Source organism: Chlamydotis macqueenii, chromosome 19 (assembly GCF_036417535.1).
Source record: "Chlamydotis macqueenii isolate bChlMac1 chromosome 19, bChlMac1.mat, whole genome shotgun sequence".
NCBI lineage: Eukaryota > Metazoa > Chordata > Aves > Otidiformes > Otididae > Chlamydotis > Chlamydotis macqueenii.
In genome coordinates, this window is record NC_141574.1 from 5080291 (window position 1) to 5098640 (window position 18350).

The following is an 18350-nucleotide window of genomic DNA, read 5'->3' on the forward strand; positions in this document are numbered from 1 at the left end:
CTTGGTAAGGTTGAAAGGACAAAAGATTGCTATGATCTTTCCATAACTCCAGAGCAGAGATGTAGACTTAAAAGCAGCAATTCTGAATCACGTTCATCACATTACTGATGGATACACGCAAGGAAAAAGACATAATCAACAGGGCAGGGTGGCAACATGCATTTGTAGGGAGACAGGCAGGCAGGGGCAGCACGTTATCATACCGGGAGAGCATATATGAAAGCGTGTAGTGGTGGAATGCATACAGAGAGGTTACACAATAAATTCCCAATTTTATCAAGACACACCAAAGCTACATCTAGGAAGTGATTCCACACTATAGAATTTGGAGAATGCATTTTTATAAGTTGTAGATCCCTCATTACTTCAATATACAACAAGCAGGGAAAGTATATGGCTTTACATAGTGCAAACATCTGCCCTTTGGAGACAGAAATCAAAGGAAAGATTCAGGAAGGGTAGAAATGACGCATTGATTCCAAGTTTCCTTTTTGAAGTTACAACCATGTTGTAATCACAAAGAATTAGGTCACTCTGGTCTTTCCACAAGATGACTCTGCCCTGAATAGATGGGTTTAATTTATGTTCAGTATATTGCAGGTTGAGAAAAAAAGTTTTAGAACCATTTCAAGGTAGCTACTGCTCATTAATCCAGGTTCTCTGAACTACTGTCCCAGTGAATACAGCACAAAGCAAATGACACACAGGGTTAACACTTCATGTTTTGCCAGCCCACAAGAAGGCAGAAAAAAAGGTTTCGTTTTAGACAGAGCAAGAGCTATATAATTGCTAAAGATACTAAGAATAGTTACAAGTGGTTTGCCTGATAATTACCTGTCACTACATTTTTCTGTAGCATGGTGGGTAGTTACAGAAAAGAGAAGGATCGGTCATGTTTTTTGGAAAGGCAGACAGATGCATAGCATGTGGCTACACGGCAATCCTGACCGAGACACGCACACAGACTGGCGGGTTCCCTGTCCCCTCAAAGCACAGAGGGGTGATATCATAGTCAATGTGCTGGCCGGGGATTCCACTCGATTCTATCCTCAGCCCCAGCACAAATTTATTGTACTGCCTCAGCCATATAATCTTTCTCTGCCTTAGTTTTTCCACTTATAAAAACAGCATCATAATTGTTCACTAAAGAGCATATTTATGAAGACAGACTCATTCTTGTCCCTTGGAAAGGAACCCCACAGACAAAAAGTAAAAATGAGATAAATCAACACCTGTCACAGTGCGTAAGTGAGCAGCTCCAGACTGCCACATGCTGGGATGTTTCCCCGATTCCCATTTTCCATCCATCACAAGGCAGAGAAGTAATTGAGATCTGGAAGCTATCCCTCAAGGTGATACTTATCCTCCATTAAAGTGCAGAACAGACCACCTACTGAAGTTAATAACCTGGGAACTGCTGAACGTTTGAGTGACAGTATAAACTTCTAACAGAAAAGGTTCTTTGCCAAGATGAGGACATAACTCCAAAACTGCAAGAGAAACTAGAGGACTTCTGCATTTTAAAAATATTCATACCAAACAGGAACAGAACAGATTTAGGCAACAGTATCAACAGTTTACAACTGTTACTTAGAGGATCACTGATAGACTGAAAGACCCACCTTGGTGGGCTATATAATGAAATTAAATTGTTTCAGAACTGAACTATAAAGGGAAGGGGGAGTATATACACACGGGCATGTTAGGATGAGGTATTCTTGCGTTAATTATCTGTCAAATTGTGCAGACAAAGAACACTATTTCAGCAAATCAAATAACTTCTCTCCTGCTGAGGTTAGAGGGGCAGAGAGCACTTCATAATTTAGAAAGGGTAGAAGAGGAACATGCAAAACAGTCCCTGTTGGAGGCACAACAGAAGGGCTTAGTAGGGGACATCTAGAAGAACTCAGACTGTGTACAAGAGAAAGGGGTAGAGAATCTCTGTTTTCAAACCAGTTCTACCAGTAATCCTTCACTGCTACACATACAGGACTTAATTAACATCTCTACAACTTTGCCGTATTACATGCTATACAAATGCTATTATTATTACTATTGTTGTTATGATCAAGCTCAGTCCACAGTACAATTTTAAGGACAACAGCTAAACTGCTATAATTAAAGGGTCCTGCTGAGAATCTGAGCAGCTCTTTGCTGCAGTGTTGTAAGAGGGGACCCGCCTGGCGTGCTCCCCAATGCTTTCACTGATCCCCTGCAGAAACATTAGCTGCCAGACCTATTGGCTTAGCAGCCTGCTCCTTTCTGCCCTTTCTTGACCGGGCTAGGTGAACATGCAGTGGCAGAGGGAAGTCTGCTTGTGCTCCTGCTTCATTGAACTGTTGGAGCACAACCTTAAATTGCCTGAGAAGAAAGCAGAAACAGCCACAGAAACAGCTTCAGCCCTTCTGTCACTAAATCTCTGTAGCTGAGCAGAAGAAAAATACAGTAGCCAGCTCTCTTAGGCTCATGTGGTGGGAATTTTTTTGTTGTAATGGCTTTTAGACCACCTCCAGCTCATTTTCACCTCATGAAGATTTGTTTGCACCATACATATTTTGTTTCATGCAATTTCATTTTAGAGTGAGATCATAGAAAAAAAAAAAAAAAAAAAAAAGTGTGTTGAGCAAAGCAGGTCCATTCACTCTAAGAACACATTCCTAGAACCCTTCCAGAGATAATACAGTTCCCACCTCAAAAAATAAAAGGTATTAAAATACTTACGGTGAATGCTTGTCCTCTTTTCTGCATTAAAAAGAAAACTGTCTCCCACTAGCTTCTGACAGCATGTGCAAGCCAGACTGAAAATTCAGGGCTCGAGTGCTTCCCTGAGAGGAAAACCACATTTCAGTGAGACACAGAGAGCTGCTTGAGAAATGATTCACATACGGAAGCAAGCCGGCTTCACCAGCACTTTGGCATTCAGCACACACACACACGCACACTTGCTTACTCAGAAAAATGAGAAATATTACACTTTCATCAAAGCAAGGAGGATTTCTGCAAGAAAGCCATTGGTATCCCACCTCCAAAACACTGAGATGCTTCAATCTGTAAAGCAGACGAAGAGTTTCTTTCAGTATCCCGTCATCCCCAACAGCAGAACTGGACACTGGGCAGAGCGTAAGCCCCAGACTAGTCTGCACAATCCAATCAAGTAAAAACATGCGGTACGCACAGCATAGGAAGGGCAAGGAGGTGGCCACAGAAAGAAGGCAGTTTTCAGAGGAAACCACAGAAGCAGCTTCCAGAAGCTTTTATATTCCACACTAATAATCTCTCACCCAGAGTGCCAGCAAATCACAGCCAGGACACCTTACGACATTTCCCTTGCCTCCATCACTGCTTCAAAAAAGTGGAGAACTGTGTGTGTGCAGGAAAGGAAGATACATCAAGACAGAGGCTTTTACACAAGCAGTAACTAGAATCAGTCCTGAGTGACTTCCCGTGAGCTGTCCAATAAGTGTCACTCTGTTCTTTATTTAGCGGAGAGCAAATAAGGGACAAAAGTAAGCAATGCTCAATAGTGTTCCTCTTTCTTAAGCTTTCTGAAGAGAATTTAATCTCTGAAAATGGAAAGGAAAGAGCCAGAAGTCCTAATGGAGTCAAAGCAGGCAGAGACAGTATCACGTTGGAGGAAACAGAGGGAATGCAAAGAGAAATCAAATCCAGATCTAAAATTCAAACACAGAAACCTAAAGTGTTTAGAACTAAGCTTTTTGTTCAACTCTGTGCAGAGAGGGGCTGTTCACTCTGATGTCTCTGACCCGAGACATTCAGACTGTAAATACAGATCAGGAATTCCCTGCTGAACTGCAGAGTGGAATCCCTTCCCAGCAGCATGAATCTGGTATACAAGCAACGTTGATGCCACAGTAGTAGTCTCATAATAATATAAAGCCAGGGAAGATCTACAATATCAGCCTAAAGAGCGCTGCTGAATCTCAATAGCTCAACCTTACAGCACCCTCTGGAACTCCTTACTCTAGGCATCAAAGGGGCTTAAAAGAAGCTAATGCTATGCCAAGGGTAAATGTGCCAAGAGCAACCAAACCTTAAGACCCAGACTGAATCCAAGCTGAGTCCCTTCTGAAGGTTACGGATTTGGGATCCAACTTTCTCATGATATTCTTAAGAGTGGGGAACTCTTGCCTTCAGATCTTAAAACATCAGAAGAAGAAAAAGACCACGCCATGGCTTAATTTAGCATGTGATAGTCTATGTTTGGCAGGTCTCAGGCGTACATTATTAGTTGTAAGCCCCTAAACATTCAACCAATCATGCCAGGTGCTATCCTAAGTTCACCAACACCTGCACTACCAATCCTTCTATCCAGCCAGTTTCTTCAGTACCCAAGGACAGGCTGTGTGGTCACAGGCTGAACTCATCCTTTGTTTATTTTTGTACGTCTAACATTAGGATTTTTTGAGATTACTCACAGCTCGGATACAAAGGCAGTACTTTCTATCATTCATATTAACAAAGTTCTTGTAGATACTGTGATCTACATGCATGGTGTCTCTCCTCCCCAGGAAAACGACCCTACATTCAGTGATGCATGCAGAGATAACGAGGTCACTGAGGTACTCGGCGGAGAGGATGCAGGTCACTCCCTCTGCTTTGATTATGGACCACCTTCCTAACTGAACAGATATGGGCGGACAGTATTGACTCAGAAACAAACGACTGCAGGTCCCCAGAGCCTGAACTCATAAATGGGAGGAACATCAGTTGCATACACCTTGGTGAAAAGCTGCTTTGCCTGAAGAAAACAAATGCACTTTTTGGGCTGCAGCACACTGTGTCTCTGCCATTGCTGGTGAGATCGTATGAGCTCAGTGGGAGAGCAGCGTTGTCAGCTCAGTCAGTTTTCCCATCCATGAGCCAAGAGAAATAAAGAACCGAAATGAGGGCAGTGGGGAGAGGAGATGAGCTACTATATTTCACTCACAAATATATTTTTAGCTTTGATAAATATAACTTGAACAAAACACAAAAATGAGAATGCTTGGATGTGAGGAGACAGCCACAGCGTTTACATGTTCAGCTTTGGTAGACAGACTGGAATCGTGGCGTTCAATTTCCCCAAACCCAACAAGACCAGACAGTACACTTGTTTAGAGGTTTTCTGGTAGCACTTATTGCTATAATTATCTGATCTCTTTACTTAGACCAAAGAATTAATCAGCACAAAACCTTCCGAACTGAAAAATTGTCTTTCTGTTTAACGAACAGAGAGCCCAGAAGCAGACAGCTAAAACAAGTTGGCCACAATCATAAAGAAAGTCTGTGGCCTGTCCAGGGCCTTAACCGTAATTACTTTCACACAGCCAGGATGAGAAAACAATTTCAAGCAGTGGTATAAACTATTCTGAAGAATCTGCCAGGTTCTCACCCAGATGGTAAATTCGGTTGACAGACAAAATAACAGTGAGCATATTGCTTGTATGCTGCTCAATCCACTAGCTCCCACCACTCTGCAACAAGGTGTGAGAGAATAAACCACACCCTGCTAATCAGCACACCTTTACAATACTGCATTTGAGGAATTCCAATGCTTTATGTTGCAGTCTGCATTGCCCGTGCCATTTTACAAGAACTAATATGGATGAGATGCAACTTAATGGAATGGGCAAAGGGCAGAATTTCTAGTGGCACAGCTCATTTGAGAAGCAAATGTACAGAAAAGAGAGTGTGGAGGAAAAAAAAAAAAACATACAAGGAACAAGATTTAAAATATCTTTGCATTTACAGATATTTATGCTATATTTAACTGCTTTTTTCATGCAACAACCTTAATTACAAAGGAGATTCCATAAACAAGGCTATTATGTCAACAACAATGTCTTTTTAAAGCAAGTCTCTAATTCAGTTATAAGGCTTGGAACACCACTGTCTGGAGTTATAAAACCAAAAGTAATTACAAAGGAAAGCCTGCATCAGACAGTGGGTATTAGTGGAGTCAGGCCATGGCTTCGGGAGAGCATTTAGTCCGCGCTTTCTTTCTTTTGGTACATAACTGATACAAATGTCTTTATTTTCTCAGTTCCACTACAGATGTCAGGAAGTTCCAGCAGCTACTGGACATCTGCAGAATGAATCACGGGGCAGCGCTTTTCATTTTGACAAAAACAACTGCTCTTCAGTTAACAAGATGATGCTGATCAAATGGGTGGATACAAAAAGTGAACTCCTGGAACTGCGGCCAAAAAGGCTCAGCCAGTGCATGAAAGCTGTATGCGCTGACTTGGAGAACTCAATTCCCCCCCCACCCCCGTTCTTAGGAGACTATTACACAGTTTCACATTCCTACTCCGATACCCAAGGAGCTCAGCCTGTGGCATGGCTACCAGCTTGGACCTGCAACTAGAGAATTTGTTCCTGGAAGAGCCTGGAATAATTAAATTTGTAAAAAAAGGCAGATATATTTTATGGAACATAGAGTGCTACAGGAGACAAGAAAAAACAGCTTCCTCCGCTGTCTATTGCCAAAATTTCAGGAGACCAGACAACAACTTTAAAATTTCCAAGGGAACAGCCACTAAGTCAGTCAAAAATAGAATTAGGAAACTGCTTGTTTGAGAAATAAGAGTCTGTAAGAGGCGCCAGCATTTTTCAGCATTTCTGCCATTTCCGACTAGAACACTGAAGAGTTAACAGACATCTATCTACCAAAAAACAGCCAACCCACTGAAAAAGGCAAAATGAGGAAGGAAATCTCTGTGGTGAAGGAATATTCGTTGCATTTCATATATTTAAAGTAAAAGTCTGTGATCACTTTTGCACACATTTATCCAAAGTTCATTTTTCTTTGCAATTTTCAAATGTCTGCCTTTTCTTAGGCATCAGAGGCATAGCAAAAAACCAAGGTTAGCTTTACCACAGCCATCCTTCTACTCAAAATACAGATAAATCTAAATAAGTGAAAAAGACAGTACTCAGTGCTCTTCCCTGAAAGGGGAAGGTAAGACTTTCAGTGTTCTTTTTTACCTAACTGAAATTTATGTCAATGATTAAATGGAAGGCTTAGGGGAAAGGGAGTATTCTCCATTCTTTATTATTCCTCACTGTTAATTTTCTGATATATAGGTTATGTCGCATTCATTAACAATTCATAGAGAATTACATATTCAAGTAGCACAGCAAGTTCTCACTACCTACACAGGCAAAATACTGCACAACCCTACTCGCTCCCTTTGCTTATTGTCCGAGAGGGATCACATGCTGGAAAAGCTTGCATTTTATCACCTAACAGGAAAGGAATTACAGCAGGTATCCATTAGGAACTCCAAGGAGCCTTGAGCAGAAAACCACTTCATTAAATTTTTGCTGATCACTGACAACGGAGAGCTGTGCAGGAAAATTAAGGATTGGAGAAGATGTGTGCTGGAGGCTGCCTTAGAATTAAAAAGCCCCATCGGGATGGTGTAGGAATGCCCCGCTACTTTGAACTTTTTGGTGCATTTCAGGGCGATGCTAATAAAAGACCGGAGTTGTTAGCTTCGTTTCAGAGGGACGTGCACTGGAACTGCTGACAGCCCCTGAATAGGAGCAGAACTACAGGGTATGCCTAGATGCAGAGCGCAACACGGGGAGCCCAGCAGCAACAAGAACTAGGACAAATTAACAGAGAAAATCGATGAAGCACCAGGAGTTCAAATCCCAGGAGATGAACGAGCCCTCTAATGTAGATCAGGATTTCAGAAGGAAAAAAAAAAAAGAAAAAAAGAAAAAAAAGGGTTTTGATTCCCCATATACACATATCTTGGAGTTTGTGTCTTGTCCTTAACTCTCCATATCTTTTACGGATTACTTGAACAAGATCAGCTAGTTATTGCTACACCTTAGTAACTCTTACAGGTAGGCAAACAAAGGCACCTAAATTATGGACAAAATATCACGAGCTGGTAGGGATCTACAGTGTGCATTGATTTTAGCTCATATAGAATAAGAAGTCAGCAGTTGTGCAGAAGACATGCACGTGTATCATCATCCAGAATTGGAGCACAGAAGTTCGGCTTTGGTGACCTAATCAAATCCATTAAGAAAGGGAGACTCTAATTTGAAGTTCAGCAATTCCTTGCTTCCACACAGCTTGTATGAACGAACATGTTTGTTGCTGCTGCTTAAACTTTTAAATCACCTTGGCACGCTTCAGAAATTTAATCATGCAGCTGAAATATGAAGTTCTCAAACACTAAGACCCTCCCAGTATTAACCACAGTGTTACAGAATAACTGTTAAGAAACACGCAGTGGTGTAAAGCGAACAAACTCCATTCAGAGATCCAGGTTATGCTTTCAAGACTTCTTATGAAAGTTATTTAAACCCGCAGTCCAAATTTGGCACACAGTAAACATTATAGCTAAAAATCAATTATGGGCATTAAGACCAGCAAAAAAAAAATAAAAATCTTAGTATGCAGATCATGTTGCCTATGAGGAAGGCAAGGACAAATATCAGCGCTTCACCAGCATGACCTCCTCCTCCAGACAGGCAGAACTCTTTCCATCAGAGATGCACGGTACCACTCGCTCCGACTCTGTCATGTCAGTTGTCCCCACACACACAAACTCAGAAAGTGAACGCAAATTGCGCCTCTCCTCAAGCTCAGCCTCTCATTTTCTTGTACAGAACAGCTACACTGAACAGTCTGTTACACGAAGGGAAGCCTCCCTTACGGAAAGATCAAAGGCCTAAAAGCCAAAACCAGCTAATCAAGAGAGAGCGGCAGAAATAGGTGCTCAGCTTTCCAAGTTTCTATAAAGCCAAGTGATAACTTAAAATCTCCAGCAGATACTAAGATAGAAGGCTAATGAAGCAAAAGAACAGACTGCATGAAAAGGAAGAAGTATCCTATGGAGTTTGTGACCTGTTTACCATAAATAAAAGGAAGACAACCCCCAGAGGTGACAGAGTTGGCATGAGGGACACCAGCCAACCTGTCATGTGGAGAGGCCTGTAGAAACAACTGTCATTACAGAGCAACGGAAGATTGATTGGCCAAGAAACAGAACTTCGGAACGAAAGCAGATGTGAGAGAAGGAAAGGGGAAGATTAGGAAATCCAAGACAGCAGGAAAGTCACTCTGGATATTGCCCCACTAACACTGCTAGCCTGATACACAGCAGCTGAAGGCCTAAATGTAGTTTGGCAATACAGAGAAATGAGAGGGGAACACGTAAGCCAGCTCGGTTTTTTCTACTCCACACTGAATCACTCAGTGACTTTGCTTGCTCCTGTAGCAAGTGGAATATAATGATTTTGCACCCTTCATTAGGATTAACTAGTTCCCTTGCTAACAGTACCAAAAGAAAGGCCAAGCATTGGCTCAGTTGAGGAGAACAACATTTCCCCGTTCCTGCAGGAGCTTGCTGGTGAAGGTATGCTCTTCCAGAAAAGGTGGTCTGTCCTTGCCCCTGTAACCGAACTCTGTTCCCTGGCCTGAGGACAGACTCCAGAAGCAATCTTACTCTGTTCAGTACCACTAGCATTCACTGTTATTAAAAATAATAAATATATTTTTTCCTCATTGATACTGCGCATGTTCTCGTTCAAACCGTGAAAACAACAGCCTAAGCATTTTACCCTGCTGTATCTCACGGAGCTGGAAACCTTCTCCCAGCAAGAAACTCTTGCAGCAGTTACCATGGTGACACTGGTAATAGATATTTAAAGGCAGCTCACTCAATCACATCTATTAGATATCAGGAGGCTTTAGTAAGAGAGACATAAAAAGTTTGAGACCGGGGAACCAACCAGGCTTAGCGATGGTGCAAGCGGACAAGACATTTATAGAGAGATCTGCTTGTACCACCATTTAGCTGGACACAAAGGGCTCCTTCTCTTCAAATCTGAAACGGCACTGAAGCTTGCAGAATAAACTATTTTTAGTTAGTCATTTAAAAATCGGTTCTGAAAGCCTCATCTCAATAGCTCTATAAATCTTTCCAGAGTGGTCATTGCCAGAAGTATAATAAAAAGCTGTGCTACAGCTCATCCTACATTAGAACCAGGCTGCTGGAAATCCCCCGCCCTACCAACATCACCTGGAGAGGGTTCCTTCCAACCAAGAAACATCGGTGGCGGCTGCAGATAACGTTGCTTCCTGCACCCACCCCAATCGCCTGACACCAGGGAATTGCTGAGCCCCATTCCTGCAACGCAGCCACAGCTCCGCTCCAAAGGGACCTTGCTTCCCCATCGGGAGGGCTGGATAGCCTAAGGAATAGGGTCACACTGCTTTTTAGACGTTATTATGCAGTGAGGAAACTTGAATCTGGACAAACATGAAGCTCACTGAGTTGAGGAGGTATCTTTGGTGATTTAAGTGTTAAATATATATTTCTTTCCGTTCTAGTCTGTAGTGTTCCAGTCCGCTGGAACGTAACGAAGAGAATCTGCAGAATCAGATCTCTAGGTATGAAGCCACTTCACCAAGTTGGCTAAGCCTGTGTAACAGTCATCAAATTGAGATTTCCTTTCTCTTTTTGCTGCATATTTCCATGACAACTTTCCTCCAGTATCAACTCCTTTATATTGGAAAGGTCTCTCAAAAGAGAATTCAGGCTTCTATAGCAACAGCTAAAATCCCTGGGAGATGATGATGTCTGAAACTTTACACAGATCTTTTTTTAGACCATGAGTTACAAACACAAGTACATTTCGAATTTCATAGGTGAAAACAGAAGTACGTGTAATATTGGAGAAGTTGGGAAGAGGAGAAAGAGTAACTTGCTGAAGTGGGACAAACACAAAGAAACCACCTCCCTTTCAAAAAGGATGCACACTCAGATACAAAATGTTAAAGAGCGCAGACAGGATCAAACAATCATCTTGAAAACCCACATCCTGCTCTTTCTCTCTGAGTTACAGTACAGAGTCACAAGGAACAAGTCTGCTGATCCTAAAAGGAGATTTTTATTGAAATCTCTCTCTCTCTACAGTCTACCTTATATTGACCTAAAGAAAAAACAATTTTAAAAAATATCAGCAAGTCAGGATGCCTTTTCAGTTTTAACTCCCGTATACCCACTACCTAACAACAATCTAATGTTTTTTCAGTACTTTGGCTGTTTGCCGTGGTAGTGACAGTATTCTCCAACATGAAAAGCCTTACTGCCTCAGAAGAAAAAAAAAGTAACTGCACTTTCAAACAAATAAATTGGTTAAACTCATATAAGCCAAGGGAAGTACAGAAGTTAAAGCAACGTTCCTTCACTAAATTTAGGTATATTTTACAAAGCACTTTACTTCTCCAGTGTCCTTTCAAACCTAAAAATCTTTTAAATAAAGAAACAAAAAACTACATTCACAACCTGGAGGAGAAATAGGAAAGCATCAGACTGAGTATATAGATGAGAAGACTATAGAATGGAAACGTTATGTGGTACTACCAGAATTATGTGGCCCCAGCACGCTTCCTTTTGTCACCACTGGAAACCTCTTTGCTACATGAGAGGCAAGGTCAGCGGTGTGACCAACTGCAAAGCAGCCGTACTTGCTTCTACTTGTGGTGTGACTGAAAGCTTCTCCTTTTTTCATTAAAATATCCATTAATTTATCCCCTCTTCCTCTCATTCTCCTAGATCATCATGGTTCTGGTAAGGGAAAAAAAGGTGCAAACAGGTAGGCATGAGTGAAAAAGAATTGATTTAATCTAATTATTACTGACTCCCACCTTCAGCCACTGCCTGTGCAGCTAGATGAGTTCAGAAAAGACTCCAGAACTGGCAGTTTTACAAAATAATGTTGAGTACCATTAATTTTTTTTTTTTTTTAAACAGCAATGCCAAAAATGACAGCCAAGGCCTATTCAAAACCTGGGAGCTCTACAACCAAGAGGCATATGCAAAACAGAATTTCAGACAAAAACCCCCATTATTTCCAAAGTTTATCCTGCCTGGAGAATACTGAAGTGTGGGAAAGACTGAGTCACTGTAAAGGTCAACTGAAACGCAATTATTTAATATCCCCATATGCTGCCCTCTGCTGAAACAGACACTGAGCCCGCTGCAGCATCGGGTCTGTCGCAGGCTGTAGAATAAAACTCCTGATCATCTGCACCTAAGGCTGTCATCGCACAGGAAAGAAGTACACTTGCACAAAACAAAAATCTTTCATCTGGGCCTAGGCAAGGTTAAAAATAACTTAAGTCTTATGCTGTACTTGACTAAACTCCAAGATGAAAGTGTGATTTCAGGCACAGCTGAGCCTGGGAAGGAAGAGGATCCACTGCATTGGCTACACACATCTGCAATAATGAAGGTTTACAGCTTAATAAAAAACAAACAGCTGAAAGTTTCATTTGAACAACTTATCAAAGATGTGTTGAACTCTCAGATTCTCTCTCTAAGCCTTAATCCTCCATCTGATTTCACTCATATGAAAAGTCTCTTCAGGCAGATGAGATTCTCCAAATATTCAAGGACACGTATGTGTTCATATGTAGAACATGGAGCAGCATGAATGGGAAAAGGAGAAAACTGTTTAAACACCTAAGGAGGGAAACATAACATATATATTCACATATGAATATAAGTATTTTATATAATTATATTTACAAAAATATTACATTTAAAAACAAATGGTAACCCATTATTTTCTCCAAAACTGGGAACAGAGAAAAAGTCTAAACAATATTCCAGCTATACATGTAAACTCTCAGTGCTCAGATGCTAAATCCAACACATCTCTTTTTCCCTTTGTGCCTTTGGAAAATAGGCTTTGCCGTGTGACTTCAAGATCAGCCCAACTAGGTTATTTTGGATCAAGGAGAAGATTGAAATCTAAAGTTCAGGGCTCCTTAGGGAGATCATCCTGCCAGCAACCTTCTCTACCTTGCAAAGATACTGTTTTACTGGATTTTAACAGCATGCTTTTCAATGGCTTCTGACCTTTAAAAAAAAAAAAAAAAAAGGAAAAAACCTCAAACAAGCAAAAAAAAAAAAGTTAAAAAATAAAAGAGTGGAGAGGGAAGAGCACGGGGCAGCTGGACCCTGTTGCTGCAGCCAGTAGAGGGCAGTGGAATTTAAGAGGAAAGTTGCTGAAAACGAACTTCGTGTAATGAAATATTTGAAGTGGTAAAAGCATCAATTTAAATTGTTATTTGAACTTACCTGTCCAGTCCTAAAGTAAAACATAAGCAAGACAAAGAGCAAAGGATAAAGAAAGAAAGAAAATTGATTACTTTGGGATATCTAAAGAGTTGTGTTTCAGAGTATCTGGAAGACTTCATTCTTAATGCAGTGTTTAAAAAGGATTATTAAATCTTTTAATGATTTTCCATTCCTGAAATACACTACTTCGACGCCTCCTATTGAAACCATCACAGCTATTTCTCAGGGATTTAAAAATCTATGGGTAACTTTGAAAATTAAAATAGAAAAATATCAAAAAAGAAGTCAAGAACGCTATTTTTCAAGGCATTCCTGTCTTCACTTGTGCCAAGCTGAACAGAAAACTGGTTCTAGTCCACAAGAACAAGAAAGTAAAACAGGCCAAGCAAAATGCAACATAATCAAAGCAGGCGGGAGATTTTTAACGTTCACAGCACCTCGCTTGCTGAGGGTAAACGGCAACATTTCTCACCTCGTTCCCAAACAGCACAGGGTTTCTATGCGATTTGACGTGAGCTAAGTTTGCATTTTGTGACAGAAAGCCAGATTTTGGTTATTCTCCAAGCCCTTTTGAGGCACGCAGGCCCTGAAGTAAAACTGCCGCTTTACGCCAGAGGCGGCCAGGCTTTTCCTCGGAAAGGCTCTGGGAGACGGCCTGACGCGCTGCCGCTTCCACCTCGCCCGTGGAAAGCGGCGGAGAGCAGAAATATCTTTTTCTGAGCCACGAGGCTCTTCAGCTCTCACCTCAGACGACGCTTGAAGGCTCCTGGGGTAAATCCCGGGCTCCGGCCTCCCCACAGGTGCCCACAGCGCGGACCCCCCGCTCCGTGGGGCAGGGGCCTCGGCGGGAGTCGGTCTCCGCAGCGGCAACGACCGCGGCCGCCGGGGCTCGCTGCCCGCCCCGGTGCCCGCCCGGACCCGCTGCCCTCAGCTGAGCACGCTCCGGTGGCGTCCCCGCCGCTCGAGGGGCCGCACGGGGAGAAGCGACAACCGGCCGCGGGACCTGTTGCCCCCAGACACCCGCGCAGCCCCCGGCCAGTCGGGGAGGAGGGGGGGGGGAACGGGAACGGCGCCGCGACACCTCAGAGCTTCCCGCCCCCCGCCCGCACCTCAGCCAGGGCAGAGGGACGCGGTCCCGCACTGCGGCACCTCGGCCCGTCTCCAACCCAGGGGTTGCCCCGGGCGAGGCCGCCGAGCCTGCCCCGGCCGGAACCGGAGCCCGCACCGCGCTCACCTGCCGCCGCCGCCGCCGCTCTCGAGGATGCTCCGGCAGCCGGAGCCCTCACCTCACCTGCAGCGGCCCCAACAGCCACTAGGGGGCAGGCGCGCGGCATGCCGGGTAATGTAGTCCTCCCGCCGGCCCGCTGCCAATCCCGTCAGACGCCGTGAGACCCGCCCGCCCGCCGCGGAGCATGCCGGGAGTTGTAGTTCACTCTGTGAGCACTGCCGCGGGGCGCACTGGGATACGTAGTTACGGAACTACACCTCCCGTGAGCCCCCGCGGCTGCCGGGAGCCGCGTTACCGGTGCCTCCAGTGGACAGCGTGTGGCGGGTGTCTGAGGCCGGTCATGGCGGCCGTGCCGCCGTCTTCCGCTGCGGGCGGCCCCGAGCCTCCCCCGCCGCCGCTGCAGTACAGCCTGCTGCTACAGCACTTAGTGGGCGAGCAGCGGCGGCCCCGCGCCTGGGACCCAGCCGCACTCGGCGGCATCCCCAGCCCGCCCAAGAGCGAGGAGCAGAAAATGGTGGAGCGGGTCATGGAGAGCTGCGCCTTCAAGGCGGCCCTGGCCTGCGTGGGAGGTGCGGCGGGGGCGGCTGAGGGGGCCGGGGGAGGCTGGACGGGCGTTGAGGGGGAGCGGTGGTGGGGGGAGCTGTCCCCGTGGCGTCGGGAAGGGGGCAGATGGAGAAGAGGCTGCGGCACAGGGACCCTCGTGTTTCATTTCCTCCCTCTAAGCCTCCTCCAGTGTCTGTCACAGGTCCCAGGGAGGGATCTCTGTCTGTCTGCCTTCCTTGCAAAGGAAGGGGTGCTCACAGCCTTTCCTCAGCACAGTGCAGGCTGTCAGCAAGGGGGGTGTCAGAGAGGCCATTTGTGCTCTTGCATGCTGCAGCGCCGACAGACAGCGGGAGCGGAGCTGCTCTGGGGAATGTGCTGCTCAAATCCAGCCACGGTTCATTTTATACTGTTTGTCTTTTACAGGATTTGTTCTGGGAGGCGCGTTTGGTGTTTTCACAGCTGGCATTGACACCAACGTTGGGTTTGATCCCAAGGATCCATATCGCACACCAACTGCAAAAGAAGTCCTCAAAGACATGGGGCAGCGAGGCATATCCTATGCAAAGAACTTCGCCATTGTGGGGGCCATGTTCTCCTGCACCGAATGTGTGGTAGAATCTGTGAGTGATAACTTCTTAAGCATTAAGAAATGCTTTCTTGTCACTTAACTATCTCTTTTACTAGATGTATGTATCTCCCCTTTGTAACAGGGCAAGGGAGTAGGCTAGTTTTTGTTTGTTGGCTATCAAAGCTTTTCAGCTTTGAGACTTGTCTTCAGAACTGTTCTCTGACAGAATGAGTGGAAAAGCATGCAATACCAAAGTCCAGTTCAAGTCGTGAACGTATTGGCAAGTATAGGCGTTACTTTTTAAAACGCTAGCTACAAGTACTTGTTGTTGTTACTTTAAAACATCAAACTGTGAGTTGCGACATGGTGATTTGAGCCTCTAAAAATTCCATATGCAGAAAGGATCCTTTGATGAAAATTAAGTAATAGCCTATTTTCATCTTGCCCCTAAAGCAAGAAATGACCCTGTGCAGCTCAGTGGTAAATCTATCACCCATTTTCTTAAATAGGAAAATTAGCCTGTTATGAATTTGAGTACTGCCTTTTAATTGAAAGACACAATTATTTCTTAACTCATCTAGAAGAAAAGTGTATCTGCTTGCACAGCGGAGTGGAACAAAGATCTCTGCACTGGTGAAAAACTAGCGTGCTCTGGCTATGGAAATAATTCCTCTTTGTCAGCCAGGTGCTGTGGCTCTCACCTGTGCTGAGAACCAGGTTGCATGGCCAGGCTCAGCGTTGCACTCATGGTCATAGAGCCTTTAAAATCTCTGAGCTGGTGCTGGTGCACAGTGCTGTGTTCTGGGGGCTGTATCGACTCAACTGAGAATCTTTGCCGTAGCACTTCATTGCACCATACAGATTTGTCTTACCTCTCCCGGTGACCTGTTCCTTCCTCTTCTCCTGGCCCTGCAAGTCTGATGTTTGAGAGTCCATGGGGCCATCTGCTGAGAACAGAGGGAAAAACATCCTCAGCTGAGAGGAGGCTGGAAGGCCATTTAATCTTTCTTGGTATTAGTAGACGTACTGAGTGTTTATTCCTTATTTACTTGTCGACTCTGATTTTTAATTCCGCAGTATCGTGGCAAGTCAGACTGGAAGAATAGCGTTATTAGCGGCTGCATCACGGGAGGAGCAATCGGCTTCAGAGGTTGGTAGCGCCTGCTACAAACTATTTCTGTGATAAGACTCTAATTTGGTCGTGCAGCGTGCGGCACTTTTAACAGATCGCACGCTACAAAGCTCTTTGCACAGGGTTATGGTGATGCCAACATGGGAGCGTACTCCAGACTGGCAGAACTGCTCTTACTGTTGCTTTCCTGTCAGCTTGAAAGATACGTGTGAGTAGGGAACGCTTGGTCCTACAGGACGGTGAGATTGGAGGAAAATCAACAGAATTGACTTGAAATAAAAAAATCAGGAAATTCTGTTAGCTATCCACACTGTTCTGTGGTGTCATGGAGAGGGAGTCAAAAATATATACCGAGCAACTCTCTGAAGCTACAGCTCTTGTGTTAACAGAGCTCTGCTTATATACACTATTTCACTGGCAGTAACTGCTAATTTGCACAGTGTGTAAAATGCTTTCCTCCTTTCTCACTTATCAATTCAAATAGACAATTCTATATAGCTGTAAAAGAACAGGAGCACTGGGATTTTAGTCCAGCAGGTACTAGTGAGGACTTTGGGCAGCCTTGAGCGCTAACAATATCTGGAGAAAAAGCCCAAGTAGGAAGAGAGCTGCTCTGCTCACCAGAGATATCAAACTTCTCTCACCTCTCCTTAAGAACAAAAACTGTCCCCAGAGTATTAAAGAAAAGAAAGTGCTCCTGAAAGTGCTTCTAATTGAGCTTGTTAAGTTGTGCCTGTCCTGGACCTAATCCTCTTAGAACTTTCAAAGCTGTAGCTGCTCTTCCTACCTCTCCCTAGTCCAACAGCAAAGCCACTCGCAGGGCTCAGATCAGAGCACGCTGAAGTCAGCAATGGCCGCTGGCGTTTTCTCTTCTGTCCTTTGGGGGGAGACAGCAACACAGCGCCCAGCCCGCCTGTGCCGTGCTAGTCCAGCCGTGGTAGTTTTAGGCCCAGTACGTGGCAGTTTTAAGCCCAGTACGTGCCAGGCTCCCCGCCTCGCCTTGGGCAGAGGTAGTACCAGTGTCCCCTGGGAGCAGACCGCCAGGTTCCCGCAGGTGTAAGCTCTTCAAGCCAGCGCAGCGTAAGCTAGTTACTGGGAACAAAAATCTCTTTCCTATTTTGCCTCATTCTTTCCCATTCTTTTTGCATTGCAGCTGGTTTGAAGGCAGGGGTTATCGGCTGTGGTGGATTTGCCGCTTTCTCTGCTGCAATTGATTACTATCTACGGTAACAGCGGGATCCCTTGGGAGCCAGTTTCCCTTTTGTTCCAGTGCTGCTGCTAAGAGCCTGCATCACGGCAGAAGAACCATCAGGCTTACCTTTCCACTGCCTTTGGAGTCCTGATCAGTGCAAGCTGGATGGCGTTGGCTGCTTTTCCTGAATGACTAACAATAATCTGGCTCTGAGCCCTGGCGTGCTGCTTCAGGCAGACTTGCGGGAGTATGCGAGGATGGAGCCAGGCGCAGCGAGCAGTATCTCCAGGACGGATCAGCTGACTGTCAGTTTCCAGGAAACAAGCCTGGACTCTGAGCTTTTCGATCCTTCGGGTCTGATTTTGATTAAGTCTGTTACTAGCATCAAAAGAGGCAGGAGGACAGTCTTCAAAAATAAATGCAATGATTTAGGTTATCTTGTACTTGAACGTGCTGCAACTGTTCAACAGTTATCAGTTTGCAGCTTGCTACTCTGCTGGGGAGAGGTAAGATCCTGTGGAGAAATAAGTTTGTTCCAGGCTTTTCTTAAAATACCAGCTGAAGACAAACCA

General features: G+C 44.5%; 2 protein-coding genes across 2 annotated transcripts in view; one reads left to right on the plus strand and one right to left on the minus strand.

The window, feature by feature from the left end:
• SPECC1 (sperm antigen with calponin homology and coiled-coil domains 1) overlaps positions 1 to 14380 on the minus strand; it is a 96178-nt gene extending 81798 nt beyond the window's left edge. Inside the window, exon 1 of the mRNA XM_086762878.1 lies at positions 14350 to 14380. The gene's annotated coding sequence lies outside the window, so the exon portion shown is untranslated. The remainder of the gene's footprint in view (positions 1 to 14349) is intronic.
• Positions 14381 to 14654: 274 nt separating this feature from the next.
• TIMM22 (translocase of inner mitochondrial membrane 22) lies at positions 14655 to 18350 on the plus strand. Its single transcript, XM_086762864.1, has 4 exons — positions 14655 to 14912; positions 15310 to 15506; positions 16532 to 16604; positions 17740 to 18350. The coding sequence occupies exons 1-4, from the start codon at positions 14684 to 14686 to the stop codon at positions 17814 to 17816; spliced, it is 576 nt and encodes a 191-aa protein (XP_086618990.1). The 5' UTR covers positions 14655 to 14683; the 3' UTR covers positions 17817 to 18350.

Excerpts from the sequence above, each read along its gene's own strand:
- TIMM22 (XM_086762864.1), top strand. The coding sequence starts at position 14,684 with ATGGCGGCCGTGCCGCCGTCTTCCGCTGCGGGCGGCCCCGAGCCTCCC. Across the intron at positions 14,913-15,309 it reads GGCCCTGGCCTGCGTGGGAG|GATTTGTTCTGGGAGGCGCG; the intron begins GTGCGGCGGGGG and ends TGTCTTTTACAG. Across the intron at positions 15,507-16,531 it reads CCGAATGTGTGGTAGAATCT|TATCGTGGCAAGTCAGACTG; the intron begins GTGAGTGATAAC and ends TTAATTCCGCAG.